At 40.1% G+C, this 19,322-nt stretch overlaps 1 protein-coding gene across 3 annotated transcripts in view; it reads left to right on the top strand.

Moving 5' to 3' along the window:
• MLLT3 (MLLT3 super elongation complex subunit) overlaps positions 1-19,322 on the top strand; it is a 137,209-nt gene that overhangs the window by 86,587 nt on the left and 31,300 nt on the right. For all 3 annotated transcript variants that reach the window (XM_075527307.1, XM_075527308.1, XM_075527306.1), the window contains 2 exons: positions 2,098-2,217; positions 9,880-10,485. In XM_075527307.1, coding sequence (XP_075383422.1) covers positions 2,098-2,217; positions 9,880-10,485 — 726 coding nt within the window. The remainder of the gene's footprint in view (positions 1-2,097; positions 2,218-9,879; positions 10,486-19,322) is intronic.

Raw genomic sequence — 19,322 nt, 5'->3', positions numbered from 1 at the left:
ATGGATTCTAGCAGCAGTGTTGAAAGGTAATGCTCAGCTTATAGGCCAATAAAAGTAATCTTTTTTACTTAGATATGTCCCTTAACATTATCCAGGCCACCACATGATCTTTTGAACAAAGTTGTCTGCAACAAGATTCATTTGGAGTGGTGTTTAAATAAAATTTTTTTAAAAAATTGAAATCTTGTCTTGAAGAAGCTGTAGGCAATAAACTTTATCTTGACTTGGAGAGTCAAGTATACATAGCTACATTCTAAACATCTCGATTTTACATGTCCCATTCCTCCTGTAACGTAATGGGCATGGGGCATGTGATGGGTCAGTCTCTCCCTGTCCCCAATATCAGAGGATGTTTTGGTCATGTGAAGAGGCGAGGGTGAGCACACAGGGCATCCACAAAACCAAGTGTGACTTCATGCATGGGAACCCGTGGAAAGAGAGAGATGTTTCCTTGTAGGTGCACAGCTCTGCAACTTCTCTTCAGCTTTGCAGGGCTTGTCAGACAGCAGGTAAGCTGTCTATGGCATTTAGGGTTTTGAGACAATAGATAAATGAATAGCTATGCTAGGAAGCAGTAAAATCCAGGCACGGCAGCACTGGAGTAGAAGACAGGAGCTAGCTGAGCTTCTCTCAGATGGAAGGCATGAATCTTTACATGTGTGGTAACTGCTCTGTGACGGCTGATTTATCTATGGTGTCTGGAAATGATCTGTTTGTACTTACGAGTCTTTAAAGTCAAGAAAGGGAGCTAGACCCTTGTTATAGCAAAAGTGCTGCTTGCTCACCAGCCATCAGTTTACTGTACTCCAGATAAAGAAGAAGCTTAAAGTTAGAAGTTGGAGTTAGAGCTGTACTGCTTTCACATTAAAACCTCTGGCTGTTTTTACAGTGTCTCTGTGTGGTGGGTTAACCTTGGCTAAGGGCTGAACTCCCACCCAGCTGCTTGGTCACTCACTCTGCCTCCTCAACAGGGCAGGGGGGGAAGATAGGATGAGAAAGCTCATGGGTCAAGATAAAGACAGAGATTGCTTACCAGTTGATGTCATGGGCAAAACAGACTCGACTTGGGGAAAATTAATTTAATTTGTTGCAAATTAAAATAGATTTGGGTAATGAGAAACAAACAAAAAAAAGAAAACACCACTACCCTCTGACACCACTTTCCCATGCTCGACTTCGCTCCTTCGTTCAGGACTTGTCTATCTCCTCCACCTCCCTGAGTGGGGCAGGGGGATGGGGTATGGGGCTTGCAGTCAGTCCATAACAGCTCCTCTCTGCTGCTCCTCCCTCCTCACACCTTCCCCCTGCTGCAGCGTGGGGCCTCGCTGTGGGCTGCAGTCCTTCAAGAACCCCTCCAGCCTGGCTGTCTGTGGGCTGCAGGGAAATACCTTTTCCAGCGCCTGGAGCACCTCTTCCCCTCCATCTTTGACCTTGGTGCTCATGCTGCAGTTTCTCACACTTTTTTTTCTCCTCACCTCCTCTGTCTGTGCACAGACATGTTTTCCGTCAGGCACCACCATCTTGCCTGAGGGGCCCAGACATGTACTGTGGTGGGTCTGTTGGAGCCGGCTGGATCCAGCTGTGTCTGGCATGGGGGAGTCCCTGGCCTGTCCTCACAGAGGCCACCCCTGCCACCCAAACCTTGCCACTTATACCCATTACAGTCTTCCTTCACATCGCTCTACTTGAAAGTGAAGACTGCTGTACATACATATTTATGGGATGTCAGCAGCCTGCAAAACCTTTTACTCCAGGTGGGATGAACTTTCAAGTGTACTAGACATTGCTCAGGACAAGAGAAAGAGTGCTAAGGACTCAGGTGCCATGGCGTGTAAGCAGCCATAATAGACCAAGTTATGCCATTTTCTGAGGGGCCTGTGTTGTATTTGCATGGACATTGAAAGATGTGATTTGCTCATTAAATGGAGGATGGCAGTGTGGTTTCATTAATCCATCCCCTGTTGAGAAGAAACATGGATACTGTTTGTTGGAGAAGTTTTATTCTCCTACCAGTGTGGATTGCTACTTCCTTAGGCAGGTGAAACTCTCTGTCTCTGTTGGTAATGTTTGACTGACATACTTTCCCTCTTGTAACAGATTATGGTAATGTCAGATGGCACATCGTTCTCTTCAGGACAGAGCCTTCATCTCCCCAACCTTCCCAGTAACTCCCTGTCTTTTTCTGAAGTGAAGAAGAAATCATCTCACGGGCCAAAGGTGAGTCTTATTTTGCTAGAAGATACTTGAGCCAGCGGTGCTTTCCCTGGGAATTAACTTGAGAAAAAAACATATTTCTAGGTATTTTTCCAATCTCATGACGTAGTCCAGTGATAATAGGTCTTGACATTTTTTTGTTGTGAACTTACTGTTTGCCACATGAAAATAATGCAGAACAAGGATGGTTGTGAGAACAGGTGCCAATGAAGGTACTGCTTTTCTGTTTTTTGTACACACACAATTGTTTTCTTCCTTTTCCAGAAGGAATTCTAATGGTCTGTTGAAGTATTAGGGGATTCTGGCGATGGAAGTGGGATCTACAGAAATGTAAAGAATATGAGAAAATACTATAATAATCGCTTCATTTATTAAGTATTTTTGAACAGTTTTAAAGACAGTTGGGTAGAGTGAAACTTGAAGTTGCGTTCTTTAGGGTTTTTAATTTTGCTTGAATTTCAGGAGTTAATTCTTTACTAGGTGTTTCAAAGACAGCGATGCATCATTAGTCTCTAGGACGTCAAATTGAATCCCCAACTTAGAACATGGTAAAAAGGTATAGTCCAATGAACTTTTGACTAATACAAATGGACCTTTCCAAAACAGCAGATAAGTTCTTCAGTTTGACAAAATGAATTAATGATGTGGGAGAATAAAGAGCATCTTGCTATTTATTCAAATAAGAAATGCAACACAATGACTTGCTTCATAAATGAATTAACATATATGCCTTTCCTCCATTCTGTTAAATTGTTTGGGGTTTGGTTTTCTTTCTTAGCATCTTGTCAATTTGAAATATGTTACTTAATCTTGCAGTGCACGTACTGCAAAGGAACAATACCCATTTTTATCAATAACTTTCATGTTCTGTAGCTGTGCCAAATCTTGTATCTTGTAAGAACTGTCAGATAATGAACTATGGGTATGCCGAAGTGTGTCCATTGATAAGAATGTATCACAACAGTAAGGATATATGGGGGGGGAGGGAGGGAAGTTTTGACGTGTTCCTGCCTGATTTGCATTGTATCTGAGTGCCTCAAAATCGCTAATGCAGGTGGTCTTCTGACACTTAAAGGGTATATGAATGTATGATTATTTTTATTTTCTTAATGAGGAGCTGAGATGGATTGAATCTGATGTTTAGACTGAAGGTGCTTATTTTGGCTAAAATGACTGCTTAATGCCTAAAAGGAAGGCACCTGGCTACACCAAAGTGATGCAAGGTGCTGAAGATAACTGTCTGTCTGCTTAGACTAGGATGCATCTCCATCTACTCGGATACTGAAGATGAGTTACTTTGACACTTTATGATCTGTAATAGGGGTTCTTGTGAGGTTAGGTAGCTCTCTAGAGTTCAGTTTCTAATCACTTCTTCAGATTTGGCTGTAATGTTGATTCACCCATGTCTTGCATTGCATGCCAAAGCAGGCATACTGAGGCTTGGCCTAAGTAAGCAACCCAAACACCTGCAGAAGGACTTCAGGGAGGTACAGACATGATACCAAGTCCTACACTAATGCTCCATCTAGTAACTGTACACCATGGTAAGTCTTGAATCTCCAGCGTAAATTCTTTCTTAAGTGAATGCTAACCTGGGATGTTATTTTCTGAACCATACTTAGACAAGGAACTTTTGTCTGGTGTAGAAACCTGACGAGTGTGGTTGGGGTGAAGCAGGGTGAAGGGAGTGTTGCATGTTTGCTGCACTTGTCCTTATAAATGAATGTTTGAAAGCTTTAATTTATGCTGAAGCAACCCAACCACCTGTGGTGAGTTTGACCCGTAGCAGGAAGCTATGGGAGTCAGTAGGAGGTTAGATGTGCATCACATCTCAGGATTGTATTCAATATCTGTAAAAATGTTACCCAGCAATCTTTTTTAACTATTTTGGTTTCAAAATAGGGGTGTTCAGCAGTAATGCTGTCTATTTGAAATCATTCTTTTTTCAACCTTGTATGCCGTTCACTGGAGTTTCTAATAGCGGGAAGAGGTGTTATGTCAATACACTGTTTCTTGCCAGTCAGTGTGAATATTCAATTTTTCCCCTCCCCCAGCAATCTGTCTCTTCCTGTCCAACTTAAAACACACACTAATGAGCAACTATTCTTGATTCTCATGAAGAAAGAGTTGTAAATATCTGCGTTACTGAGGATCATCAGCTGTTTTTGAGAAATGGAAACGTGAAGTAACCTTGGTTTTAGTATAACAAAAAAGTTTGGGTTTTTTATTATAAATTCTGGGAGCTGAGAACACTTGGATTTTTGTCTTTAGGGGTTTTGTTTCACTGGGGGGCAGGAGAGTTCCAGCCAATGTGTAAACAGATTTTTGTTTTTGTAATTTGGAATAACCCCAGTGATGGAACAACTTCAATGTCTAAATTTTGTTTAGATATGCCTCTAGAATAGGAGCTGTAGAAAGGTCTTGGTAGTTCTTGGATGTAAGTTGTCTGTACCAAAACTGTGGGTGCTTGTACTCCAGGTGTCTGTACTGGATGATTTGGGAATTTTTCTGCTGCAGCAATAGCCCTTTGGCATGCTTGGCTTGGTTTTGGTTTGTTTCGTGTCTGTGAATACCAAAGTAAACTTTGAGGTCAGTTTTAAACTCTGAGTATGGAAAACCAGAACGTAAGAATATTTGCTTACCTGTTTGCCATTACAGAGCACCACAAAGACTTTCTGGTTAGAGAAGAATTACAGTCAAGATAGTAAAATCAGTGCAATGAAGTGGTATTGTTGGTTTAGTATTCACTTATGAAAAAATACAATGCAGTATGAAGTAAGAGAGAATTATCAGTTTGCTTTCTGTCACATCCTCTTCTGAAATATGTATTTAAAAATATAGATGTTTGTATTTCTGAAGTTCCATGATTTTGTGTTTAATTTTAATGGAGATAGTATTACTGAGCTCCAGTACTGTGATTCTAAAACAAAGCTTTAGTCTTGGAAATACAGAGGGCAGGCAGAAATGCATGAAACCTTACTTTATGCATTTTTTCAGAATATAAAAATAGCTGCAAGCTAGGTACAGATAGTTGTGTTACTTTTAAATCAGTTGTATTACTGTGCCTGTTTGTATTATGTAAATACTACATGCACAGAATACAGCGGAACAGCTTGGTTAGGTTTGTTGTGATGGCTATGTTTTTTTGAATCAGCTGCAGTGAAATGAGGTTTATTTTATAAAGAAAAAAAACAAAAGCTCTTATTCCTGTGTGTGACCAGAAAAAAAAAATAATGTTGTTTTATGCTTCGCCTTTTGGCTTTCTCTGTCAAACCAGTGAGCCTTGTAATTCTTCATCTGCTTCTAATTCTCCTGATGACACTGGTCATAATGTTTTGGTGGGGTGGACAAGGTGAAGTGTGGAAAGCTTTGTAAATGTGCGATACAGTAATAGTCTGTAAGAAAAAATAGCAGGGGGTAAATTAATCTCCAGCATGCAGCTAGCAAGTGGAATAATACCACAGCAGTTGTGAAGGCTTTCAAAATATTGTGGTTTTTTTTTTCCCCAAATCAGTTAGTGGTTTTCTTCAATAATAAACACATTTGTATTCAACAGAAATCTGAATTTCCTTGAGCAAGTAATTCCTTTTAGATATCTTCCTCCTCTTTTCCTCTTAAGAGCAGGAGGCATATTTGAGACTAATTCCAGTCCATTGGCTTAAGATGGACACATTATTTCAATAGGCGTAACATTTGAAGAAATGCTTTTATGTTACAGATGAAAATAATGCATGTTTTAATGCTCACTAATCCTAAATTTGTAGACTAAACCCAGAGTACAGTAGACTGGCATGGCCATGCCAATGTGGTCAGTTTAATGACTTCATAAAATTTAATGAGCCACCCCTCTCTCCCTCCATTGCTTCATTTGCTAATTAGGTTCCTAATGTCTGTCAGCAACTGGAGAGGTTTGAAATGATTTTGAGAGGATACTGCTTATTCAAACTCATGTTTGATGGAATTGGGAATTACATTTTGTGGTGTGAAGTCAGAATCCAACCCTACAAGATATATGGAGAGTTCAACACCATTTTTTGCCTTGTAGTTACAGAAATGTTTCAATCTGCAAATGTGTTACCTGTTGAGCAGCTGTCATGGTCTGTTTGGATCTTTCAAATTTACAGGACAACATAGTCTGTGATTTAAACTGTATTTCATGCGCTCATTAAGAAATACAACAACCAAACAGGGCTCAGTCCCTTTTCACCAGGCTAGTCTATCATGTGAATTCACTTATTCACCACTCAAGTCATACGGTTTCATAATTTATAACCTGTAACTCTTAATCCATGCATTTAGGAGAAGAAAAAAAAATTAGTTTCCTAGCCGACAGTGAGAGTGCTCATCCTTCCTCCTCCGTCACGGTGTGGGCAACCCCTGCATCTCACCAGGAAGCATGAAAGCCTCAGCAGTCCAGCTGCTGATGGATCCACTTCAAAAGCTTTTTTTTTTTTTTTTTCCACAAGCAGATGTTTTATACCTTCCAGCCTGGAGGTTTATATCATTTCCATAAGTTAGCAGATTCTGACAAAACTGCCAGACAAAGATGATGGCTGCAGGAGACAGCAATTTGCAGGTGATCATGGCTGCATAATGGCCCTTTAGCTCTTTCTGCCACCTGTCCTGCCCATGTGTTGCGCTCACTGCTCCCAGCATAGACCAGGCCTTAGCATGAGCTGTGTTAGCCAAAACCTGAGCAGGAGTTGAGTGGAACAGTCACAGTAGCACAGTTTTTATCTGTTGGTAAAACCTTAGATTTTTATCATGCTTTCTAAAATATTTATTTTTAAAGATCTGTTAGTACTGCTTTATGAAAGGGGTTGTATATCTTGAAGTACTATATGTATGTGGCGTTACTTGGCTTAAGAAAAGGAAACATCTGCAGGTATTTTAACATGCATATAATCCTCAAATATCATAATATTGTTCATTGATGCTTCTGCCCATTGTTAATGTTGATGCATATATAGATACGTAGTTAGATTTCCAAATCTAACTCAAAAATACATTTGCAGTACTGACGCAAGAAACATCTGAACAAAAAGCACAGTTCAATAATTTGTGCAGTACTGTGAAAATTCAGTGTTTCACTAATTAGTTAACATAATGAGAAGGGAAAAACAGTTCAAAGTAGTTATTTTTAATTAATTGTTTCCACCTATTGCTACAGAGAAGGGAGATACTGCTCTTTTTGCACATACTACATGTATAAACCGTTCAGGTCCTACAACATTAATTACTGGCTTAACACATCCCGACTGGACAAGTCTTAAGTAGTTATTTATCTGCCAACAGTGAGCGCACAGGCAGATATATTCTCAGTCTTAATTTCTCCTCCTGTCGACACAACTTTCATTAAACAGGCTAATTCTGCTTTGTTTTATTGGGTGGGGTTTTTTCAGAGCAGTTCTACTGACTGTAATTCTAAACTTAGTCAGCGTCCGTGGAGGTTGAGGCTGGCCATGTCCTGCTTTGGTCCTTCAGTTTTCAGCGCACTGCTGCTATCCCATCTATGTTGTGGGTAAAACGGTGGTTAAGTAAGGGAGAAGAAAAGCTAAATATGTTTTCCCCTCTGCAGTTCTGTAAATCTGTGGCAGTGTTAGACAGCCAGACATACCACATCTACATATGTACTAGAGGGTTGTTCTGCTTTAACCCTGGAGGGCAGCTGAGCCCCACACAGCCGCTCGCTTGCTCCTCCCCAGTGGGATGGGTGAGAGAATCAGAAGGGTAAAAGTGAGAAAACTCATGGGTTGAGATAAAGACAGTTTAATAGGGAAAGCAGAAGCCACGCATGCAAGCAAAGCAAAACAAGGAATTCCTTCACCACTTCCTATCGGCAGGCAGGGGTTCTGCGATCTGCAGGAAAGCAGGGCTCCATCACATATAATGGTTACTTGGGAAGACGAAACGCCATCACTCCGAACATCTCCCCCTTACTCCTTCTTCCCTCAGCTTTATATGCTGAGCATGACACCATATGGTATAGGATATCCCTTTGGTCAGTTGGGGTCAGCTGTCCCAGCTGTGTCCCCTCCCAGCTTCTTGTGCACCCCCAGCCTCCTCGCTGGCAGGGTAGCGTGAGAAACAGAGAAGGCCTTGACGCTGTGTGAATGCTGCTTAGCAACAGCTAAAACATTAGTGTGCTGTTGACGCTGTTTTGATCATAAATCCAAAACATAGCCCCATACAAGCTACTATGAAGAAAATTAATTTTGTCCCAGCCAAAACCAGTACAAGGGTTAAAGAAGAAAAGCATATTGTTAGCACTATAGAATGGTAAGTGTGGATTGCTGGAAAATAAAATAGAGCTAGCTATTTGTACATTAATTTTATGCAGATGAAAGTATATCCAGTCTTACACAGATGAGAGAATTTTGGGTATCAGTTTGGTCTGCAGCTTGCAAAGGACTTGGATGAATAACCAACCGTATTATTGAAAGTCAAACGCAGAAGTGCATTTGTAATATTTATACTAATTAGCACCCTTTTAAGTAGTTCCCCATTTCCAATAATGCTTTCTTTGCATAAAAATTATATTGGAAGAACACTTTATTGTAAGTGTTGTTCCTCATCCTCTCTTTCAACCGAAGAATTTCATTAAAACTGTGATTCTAGAACTGTGTATTGGGACACTCCTAACTAAACATATATGAGTGAGGAATGATGCTGCTCTGGTCTTTCTGCTTTTGCCCATCTTATAGGACATCTGAGTCATCACCCTCTCAGAAATCCTTCTTGCTTATAACGGTTGAATTTTAAAAAAATGCATTGAAATACTCAGCAGAGACAACAGCGATAAATATGAAGAAGAAAGCTTTTTTTAGTAAAGGAGATTTTCCATAAAAAGACATTGACTGCTGAGATGTATGGCAGATCAAGTCTTCCACAGCCAGGCTGGACCCAGAGTTGTTATTGTGTATGAGGAGGAGGATCTGGCAAAAACTGGAGAGAGGATCACAGTAGAGAAGTCAAGCTTTGCCTGAAATGTCATCAGGAGCACGTGTTTTGCTTTGATCCTGAAGTAATTCTGTTGACAGTATATGGTTCATATCCTGATCTTTCCTTATGATTTTTTTCTGATAGCTAGTGGTCATAGTTAACATTTCCTAAACTGCCTTTATGTTCATCTTATGATGTTTCTTAAAAAACATATCTAATTCTTAAGATCAAAACTAACTTGTTTTGCAGATATTGACAAGCAGTGGTAACTGCTCATGTTCCACCACTTTGTAACAGATAAGTTGACCAAAATGATGGGGTTTGTATCTGTTCTTAAATAGGTATATGCAGTTTCTGTTTTTCAAACCACAGTTCCAAGTTTTTAATATGAATCCTGTGTCCATATTGTGTCTGGTTTTGGGGGCTTTAAGGGTTTTCTTCCCTCTTCTTCCCTCTTCTTCCCTCTTCTTCCCTCTTCTTCCCTCTTCTTCCCTCTTCTTCCCTCTTCTTCCCTCTTCTTCCCTCTTCTTCCCTCTTCTTCCCTCTTCTTCCCTCTTCTTCCCTCTTCTTCCCTCTTCTTCCCTCTTCTTCCCTCTTCTTCCCTCTTCTTCCCTCTTCTTCCCTCTTCTTCCCTCTTCTTCCCTCTTCTTCCCTCTTCTTCCCTCTTCTTCCCTCTTCTTCCTTCTTCCTTTGTAAGTAAAATTTTGCATCTCCTTTTTGCAGGACCCAACTAGGATTCTGAACACAAATAGCAGCAGCAGTAGTAACAGTTTTTCAAAGACCCACAAGTTAACAAAGGAGCACAAGGAAAAAACTTCTAAAGACTCAAAAGAACATAAAAGTGCCTTCAAAGAACCTTCCAGGGAACACAACAAATCTTCCAAAGAATCCTCTAAGAAACCCAAAGAAAACAAACCACTAAAAGATGAAAAAATAGTTCCTAAGATGGCCTTCAAGGAACCCAAGCCCATGTCCAAGGAGCCAAAATCTGAAAACACCCCCAACCCCAATGTAACAGGTGGGCAGCAGCAAGAAAAGAAGACCCCCACAAAAAGGTCCTCTGTTCTGGACTCTGATGAACCTTCTGCAAAAAAAAGAAAAAAAAATGGCTCAGATTTGTTATTTAAAAGTTTTTCTAGTGCCCCACCCCTTATTCTTAGTTGTTCAGCTGACAAAAAACAGACAAAGGATAGATCTCAACTCAAGGTGGGGAGAGTCAAAATTGAAAATGATGCACTGGAAAAGAAGACGCCTACTCTGCCACCGTTTGATGATATTGTAGATCCCAATGATTCTGACATGGAGGAAAACATGTCCTCCAAATCTGAAGTAAGTGGTGTTTGGTTTTGCTTTGTATGTGTTGAGTATTCCCAGTCTGTGGGATTGTGCACCATATTTGTATTCTCCCCTTCCTTTCTGCTGTCTACTGGCAGATTGTTTAAACTGAAGGATGTTGACTGCCGGCTGTTCAAATTTATGCATGCTCTAGTTGAATTATATTGCCTGCTTAAGTCTACTTAATTTATAAATCTGTCAACATTATGACGAATGAGCATATGGCAGATGACTATAATATTGCTCTTTTGATCTTGGTCTTTTGAATTTCATGCTTCTTGTGAGAGAAAAGGAAATTGATTTAAATGCTTGTATTTCACACCCTAAGTCTTTATGTTCAGGTGTTAGAGAATTCAGTAAATTCAGGAAATGGTTGCAGTAAATTCAGGAAATGGTTGCAGTAAATCAGAGTGTTATTTTGTTATTTTTCTGCTAAAAATGGCAGTTCTGTGAATGATGCCAGTTTTGTGGAGAAGGAGGAGTTCCTAGAATCCTCGCTCTGATGAGGAGATTCTATCCAAAGTAACAGGCTTACCCAAGAAGAAAGACTGTTTTTATGGAAATTTGCTTTCCTGAAAATATTTGTCTACCATGCCTGCTCATCTGTTTCAAGCATCGTTTGCTCTTGATGATTAGGATTTTCATCATTCTCCTAGCAGACTTCAGTTTTCAGAAGCATCTTTTATAGAGAGATGAGTAGAGAAGGAAAAGGGTGGGAAGAGAAGGCTTGTTTGGTGCCTTTATTTGTGCTTATAGCTAGAGATAGTGTGCATGGTAGAGAGGAGGTCTTCCCAGCTATGCCTGTTCAGTTCTCTCATTTTTCTGTTTTCTGTTGTGTGCCTCTGTTATGGCCAACAGATTCATAGCCTGCTTGCCCTCTCTCGAACAGACAATAAATACCCTGCTGGGGGGGGGTGTCAACATTAGGTTTTTACTTCACAGAAACTTGCCACAAGGGAGAAAGTAATTTATTTCTGAAGTGACCTTTTAATGACTGGTCCCTTAGGGCATGCAAAGGCTGTAAAATTTAGAAGGTATGTAACAGAACAGGCTCCACTTTACAGCGTGGCACTGGTGATATTGTGGTTGGGGTGGCATTCTCGTTCTGGCTTAGAACTTACGAATTTGTCTTTAAACCTGAAAATGATCACACTTGTCAGCCTTGGTGTGAATTAACTTGTAATGTCTTCAAAAGAAGCTGAATCTTCTATTTTAATTTATGTCGGTGCCCTTAAGGCTCACTACCTACCCTCAGTATAGCTGGCTAATTAGCATAGGTTTTGCTTTCAGATTTCCTATTCATTCAAATAGGTGCCATGTAGTAGCACATACACTTTTACTGGCAGCAGCAGTTCTCTATTTTTCTTCAAAGACAAAAGAATTGAGAGGAGCAATCGCAATGTAACTGGCATTTTACAGATGCAGGCACTACAGAGGTATGTGCTGCATAGCAACTTGCAGATGGCTGATATGTGAAGGATGTGCATGGTGTTTAAAACTGATCCTTTTTAGTTGTTGACATGTGTTTCGTTCTTTGTTGTGTTGCAGCTTCTTGCCCATTACCAATGGTATGATGGGTACACCTTTGTGTTTTTCATAGGATGACACAAATCTACTTGCACTGTTGTTTGTCGTTCATCTGCAGTTGATCTGCAGGACCTAAGGCATTCCTTGATTCTGTACTAAAGCAAAAAAGCAGATTCAGAGTTTCCTAGTTCCGTGAGGCACTGTTACTGAGCAGGTAAACTACCAGAGTCCACTCAAAGAGAAGCAGATCCTGCTGGTCTGGGCTCTGGTGTATTTTAGCGTTGACGTCCTGGATCATGGAACAGATTGGCCTTCAGTGGGAGGGACAGTGTGGTCTACATCTGTATGGGTGAAAAGGACGTCTGCTGCTTTGGGACTGTGCTCATTAATAAATGAGGCTGAGTATGGCTCTAGTCAGTGACTGGATACTATTTAGAAAGTCAATATTATACTTATTTTTAGAAAAGGTATCTAGAAAACCTGGAATAATTCCCTAAGGTGCCTGTGGATTCACACCATTGTTAGTGCTGTGGGAGAAAGAGCTGGGCAGCCTGGTTAATGTAGAATTTCACAAAGCATCGTTCCTTCTACACTTCATTAGTTTTAACCAGGGAGCCTAACGAAAAGGCAGCCAAGCAGTGTAGTAGAGGTAATTCTGTATGTTGGAAAAAATAGTTTGAACTTTTTGTATGTGTTGGTGCGTTTACACGCATTTCAGGAAAAGGAGTAGATTTTATAGCTAGATCCATAAAGGTTATATCCTATAAATATAGTCATATAAAGGAAAAAAAAAAAGGGGGCAAAAAGTTGCAATGTTAACATACAGAGTAATGGAAGTGAAAATAGGATAATGTTTTTGCTATACAGGAATGGTTATTTCAGGTCTGTTAATGCTTCATGATACTAACCAACATAGTAGCTTGAAGGTGGGAAGACACTTCTTCACTGGCATGTTCTGGCATAATAATATGCTATAAAATTCAGTCAAATGTTATTTCTTACTCTGGTACACTTGCAGTGGTGGGTGTTGTAGCATTGATGAACAAAGAATGTATCATTATTTAGGAGTATATTAGTAGTAAAGTATCCAGGATTTATTCCTAAAGTGGCTTTAAAAAGGCAAAACCACAAAACCCAACTCAGCAAATTTGGGTTAGATACAATCAGATTACAAATCAACACCTAAATGAAAATTGTTAGGATACCACAAGAATATTAACTTTGAGTCAAGTGCATTTTTTCTAGTTTAAGTTACATCTTGACATAGTGCAAACCTAATACTGTATGAATTGTTGTAATAAAATTATGAATAACTTTGCTAAGAATTTTGTGAGGACAATATTTTCTTCACTCCATGGGGTAAGAGATGTTCTCATTCTCAAACACACGTGTACTGAAATGGTGACTGTTTGCTTTCTTGGTATTAGCTCATATGCATAACTATGCATCTCAGACACAATAAATTTGTAATAAAAGGTGTAATGTAACAGAGCTGTCTGTAACTGCGCCATAGCTAAGGTTGTGTTACTTCACCTAGAATTATTTTAGTTGTGCTTTTATATTTTACAGAGAGTTCAGTTTGTCAGTAAGTGCACAAAAACAAGTAGGTTTTGTGTGCATTTCTTTAAAAAAAAAAAAAAGGAGAGAGTAGAGATCATTATCTCAGAAGTTTTGGAGGAGTCTTCCCTTGGCAAATGTTCATTGCTTCTGAATTTTGCCCATTAACTCATTTTATTTAATAATATGAGAGAAGCAAGATAAGAAGTGGGACATCAACACACAGTGCTGGCATTATCTCTGGAAATTTGTCCCAGCAAGCCACATAGTAGAAGTTCAGATAAACTAGTACTGCTTTTATCAAACATATTCACCAGAAGCTAGAACTCCCTGCAGAGGAAGGTTCTTCCTATTGCTGGTAACACTGAAGACTGTTTTCAGATCTAGGGGGGCAGTCCATGAGCAGCTCTCAAGTGCGAAGGCTGGGCTCGGGTTTTTAAATTAAGGATGACATTCTGAGAAGTCCTGATGGTAAAGGAAGCTGACAAGCATCACTAAACAGCTGTTTCACTGGGTAGATGCTACAGGAAAGCAATGCTGCTGCTCCCCTGATTTCTTCAGATACAGCCCCTGTTCAGTGAATCGAGGTGGGGTGTATCCTTTCAAGTAATGGGCTTTAATTTCAGACAGAAAAACAGAGTGTGCTTAACCCTTCTCAATATTGGTATCATGCTCTACCTTATTTTTGGCATTCAGACTTGAAATACTGGCCTTCAGCTTCACGAAGTGGAGGATGTAGAGGTCTAGCACCCTTTGAGAGAGGTGGATTCTTTTTCATCTGGTAGAGCATGTCTGCCGATGGCTAATCCCCCCACCGAGCTGTCCCTTAAAATTCAGGTTTAAGAATGCAGCCATGTTGGCATACTGTTGTCTCGGGGGTGTTTCAGAAAGCCAAACACTGTCCTCTGATGCCCTGCACTCAGTACCTGTTTTGAGCTCCAAATACCTTTAGAACGTTACAGTGGGAAATAAAGTGAATCACGTCCCTGCTCAGTGATAAACTTTCTGCCTTTGTTTAATAGCCTTTCTGTGCATGACTTAAAGAATAAGACCACGTATGGTCATTTCTCTGTGGTCTATTTGGCATATGCTGTAGTGTGGTGCACTGGCTGTATTTATTTTAGCTCTGTTTTTTTGTTGGCTTTGAGCTGTTAGCAAGTGAAATGTGTCTCCATTTCTGTTTTTGCTGCTTTGTTGAGTATCACTTTTCAAATACATCTATGATTGAAAGTGTGTTGGACTTCAGCGTTAGCGATAGACTTGGCATTCAAAACAGTGTCAGTCTTTCTAGAGGCGTATGAGCTGGCAAAGCTATTCGGGAGCGACATGTCGTATATTCAGTTAGAAGTTACACATAAAGTCTGAGGAATTATTTTACTCCCTTTGGTATGCAGCATGTAAAGTAGGGTATGGAGTGAAAGCATGTCAGATTTATGGTTTTATTGAGGCGTAGGAATATTAGGACAGTCCACTTGAAAACACCAAAGATTTTGCTTTTAAACTCAATGGCAGGATGTTTTAGTTAAAGGAAACTCCATTTGCTTCCTATGTGGGACAGTGCAGCAACATGATAAAAAAAACCCCAGGGCTTGACCTTCTTGATTTTGTTGCCTGTCTGATCATGAGATATGATGATGTTCTCATAACATTTGTGTGAGCTGCAGACTGATGTGTGAGATGGGGAAATACAGAGTTTTGGATCTGAGTGAGGCATTTTCCATGGCCAGAGCTGCCCCTTCTGAGATGTGGAGCCATTGCAGAAGGGGTGCTCTGATACTTCTTGTTTGATGATTACTAGTTTTACTGGGCTGGGTAGGGAGGAAAAAGTGGTGCATAGCTCTAAGTGAAGCTGCTGCAACAGAAAGACACAAAAGAGATCAGGCAGATCATACATACATGTCTCGGTGTTAACGAATGTTCTCAGTGTATCTCCAGTTGCAGAGATCTAAATAACTCCTGAAATCTGCCATGCATGAAAGTGTTTTGCTGGTGGATGTTTTAGAGAATGCATGCGGCTCTGTTGGATGAATTTCTGCTCCTGGTGTGATTATTTTGCACGTGATATGTATTGTTTATTCCCTTCCTGCCTGTATATGTCCCTGCAATTGTAGCATTGCCATTAGTAATAGTAGCAGCCTTTCAGCATGTCAAAACCTATGGAAATACAAACTGAGCAGAAATCCATGCTAGCAATGACAGCTCAGGGGTGATGAGCTTCAGTTATTAAAAGCAGAGTACTTTAGCGAGTCTTTGGCCTTTGGAAAAAAATGCCAACTCCTTCTTAGGAAGTCCATTACCAAACAATGAAATTATAGTAGTGATCACATAGACTATGGGTTTGTACTTAATTAACTGCTTGCATATCTTAAAGCAGTCTTAAAGTTACAACATGAGTGCTTTTTTAAAGTAATCCATAAAATGCCACTTTGGATCTGGCACATGATCTGTTAATTTGACTGTTACAAAAGTGGAAGAATATTTTGAAAACCCCCATGGTCTTGTAAAACCTCCAGGCCCTTGTTAGCTGAAAAATCCTGTTTTCTGCCAGGGCTGGGAGCCAAAGTAGGATCTCCTTCAGATAATATTTAAAGTTAGAAATAACAGTAGTGAAATAGAGCTCCACGTGGAATTTTCATGTAGTTACACAGGAAAAAAAAAGCAAGCTAGATTTTAATTTTTTTGTGAAACTGACTCTGTTAAGATCTTTAATGATGCAGAAGAGGATTGATACTGATGATGTCCTTCATTGCAGGCTGGGCACTGTGGGTTTGCAACCTGTCGTATTGTAAGAATCTTTACCTTTTGCTTGATATTTTAATGCGTTGTTTCTGCATTTGGTTACTTTTAGTCCAGGTGTGAATGCTGCTCTTAAAACCCTGCCAGCTACTCTTGTGGGATTGTTTGTCTATACTGCTCCTGTGTTGAGGGGGTAATTCAGTAGTCGCAAACAGGTGGGTTTTAGGTCATGTAAATGCTGTACAGTCCAAGGTGTTTCCTTCCAGATATGTGCTCAGAGAGAAATAGTGGCCTAAAATGATCAGACCTCCTTAGAGACATGGTAGTAGGCACTGTGTATGCTCTGTGGCCATCAGCTTCTACTGTAGTATGGCACCATTCAGCTGCTGTACTAAGCCTATTTTTATTAGCTGTTACTATGAAGGGAAAAATGCTTTGGCTCACAAAAACTTAGGTGCATATTACTGCTGTCTGTGTATGTGCTCAGATGATCCACATCTGAGAGGTTGAGAGGTAGTGCTTCCCCTGTGGCAGCAAGCTCGGATGTTAACTGAGATATTTTCATTACCATGGTGTGTTAGGAAATCACTGGTGTACAAAATTCTGAAGGATTTAGAAATAAAATGGTGGAGAGAAACTATGTAGATACAGTTAAATGTCCAGGTTGCAAATGTAATCTTGTGAGAGTCAGGAAATTTTGCATTCTTGAGGCAAAGTCATGGGTATTGAGTTGTTTTTTTCGATTTTAGGCAATGTCATATTTTGACCACAGAAATAACATCATATGTTATTAGGCTACTAGTTCAGGCTTCAGTATTTTACTTGATTCATAAGTGCTGGCTACATCCATTTCAGTGGGGACTACTCATGTGGATTAACTCAATCATTTGCATAAATGCATATTTGGATTGGGGCCTTGTTTTCTATATTTCAGCCCTGGAAAATTCTATTCACCTGCAGCCTGCAGAAAGTAAGGATTTTAACTGGGTATGTGCAGTGCCAATATTTTAATTATATTCTTTCTCTTGGGGCAAAAAAGACTTTGTGCCTGGTCCGGTAAAGTTATGACAGTTTTGCAAGGCTGAGATGATTGCACTTAAAATGCTAAAGGTAAGATATTTTAGTTTAATCATGATCAGGTGAGACCTTCTTGATTTCATTGCTTTGAAGTTGCTTTATCTACTTGTATACATTATGTTGTGATCCAGAGAAATGGCTCCATATAATTAAAATAAAATCCAACACCTGTTAGTTATTAGCTGAAATAGTTTAACTATGTCTACAATAGTTAGATCTATCCAAGGCTTTTATGCCCTTTTTTATGTGGAACCATCAAGTTTACAGTTGTTTTCTTTGGCAAAAATGGCATGTTTTACTCCTGTACTTTTGACGGTTTGCTGCCAAGCTCCCCATGAAATTCATTAGATAATTTTCATAACACTTCCCATTCAGAAGCTTGTAATCTAGTGATGACTGATGCAAATTCTCCAGGACACTCCATAAACGCACAATTTAATTTTTACATTTTAAATGCTGAGTAATCCCCTGAAGTTTAAATGTTATCAAGGCAGGATGAAGGCTGCCTGAACTCCCGACTACCATGAGTGTATCATGTATCATGCCTGTGTAGAATTAATGACAATTCATTGCATGCTGATGAGGGACTGCTGTCCAGCTCTCCGTGCTGTGGAGCCCTGGGGTTGTGCTGGGTGTTGGCACTCGATGCCGCACTGCAGGAGAATGCTGGGGGGGGGCCTTTCAGAATGAGCAAGGGATGCTCCTGATGAACATCGTGTGCCTGCCCCAAACTCAAGGGTGACAGTGCCTGTATGTCACTATTCTTCCAGTATTGACATGTGCATGTAACGCTGGTACAGGGAATAAGCGAAAGCAGATGTAATCCAGCGGTGCTCTTCCTTGCCCTCTGTGTGGTTGCCTGTTCCCTCACAACACTGTCCACTCCTTTACTGCAAAATCAAAGCATGGCAGGCAGCAGTTGCTGTTTAGGGAAAGCCTCATGCCTGCAAATAATTCTAACAATAATTTGGGTGTTTGCTGAAGGTCGCCCTACACCGCCACACCAGCAATAGAAAAACTGTCATTCATTTAAACTTTAAGAAGTTTAAGAAGTGAATTTGGCTTAACTCACTGTGTCATCGTTTAGTAGTGCTGTCTTACTTGGCTTAGTCAATATCTTAGTACAGCTGATGTTTTGTTAGAAAAAGATGTTGCAAAATGAATTTTCTTCACACTTTTTCTTACAAACAAACAAACGAAAGCTTTGAGTAAAGCATTCAGCTGTGTTGGTAGTAATTCCTATAAAACCTAACATTTTTTATTAAAAGCCTCTAAGCAGGCTTGCATCTTCCCTTGAAAACAGAAATCCTTATCTGCCCAACTGAGATGCGTAGTTTGTGTTTCCTCTGGCCTTGAGTACGTTAGTGGGGTTTCTAATGCTCCTCTCCAAGCAGCAACGTCTCACACCATTCGTTCCCATTTGGGGCTGAAAACAAGTAGGTGCATATAGCTTTGGTGATCAGACTTCTTTGTTGTAAGACTCTGTGGCTATGAAGGGACCAAGAAATTTGCAAATGAATGCTGATTTTATCCCATTGAAAATGATAGTCCTTGCACACATGTAGCACAGCAAGACAGGCCTACCTGATTCTAGGGCACGTATGTAGGGTTTTTCAAATTATCTTGAGACATGGTACCTGTTTTTGTCATGGATGTCTGAACCTCCATGAAAGAGTTGCTGCCCGTGTACTAACTGTGCTGCAAGCCACCTGGCAAAAATGGAGGAAATGATGTTCTGTGTTGTAGTAGTTCATGTGTCAGACAGCAGAGTTAGAAGATAAGGATAAATTGAGCTATTTGCACTTGTCTGAATTGGTTTAAATATCCACAAAACTTGTATCATCACCTCAGAGCGATGTAAGAGGAGAATGTTTAAAGGTGACTGATAATATATACCCCATCACCAGGAGAGCTGTGTTTTGTAGCTGAGGTTA

Source organism: Mycteria americana, chromosome Z, assembly GCF_035582795.1.
Source record: "Mycteria americana isolate JAX WOST 10 ecotype Jacksonville Zoo and Gardens chromosome Z, USCA_MyAme_1.0, whole genome shotgun sequence".
NCBI lineage: Eukaryota > Metazoa > Chordata > Aves > Ciconiiformes > Ciconiidae > Mycteria > Mycteria americana.
Note: the sequence above shows the minus strand (reverse complement) of the source record. Positions and strands in the feature narration are given on the sequence as shown.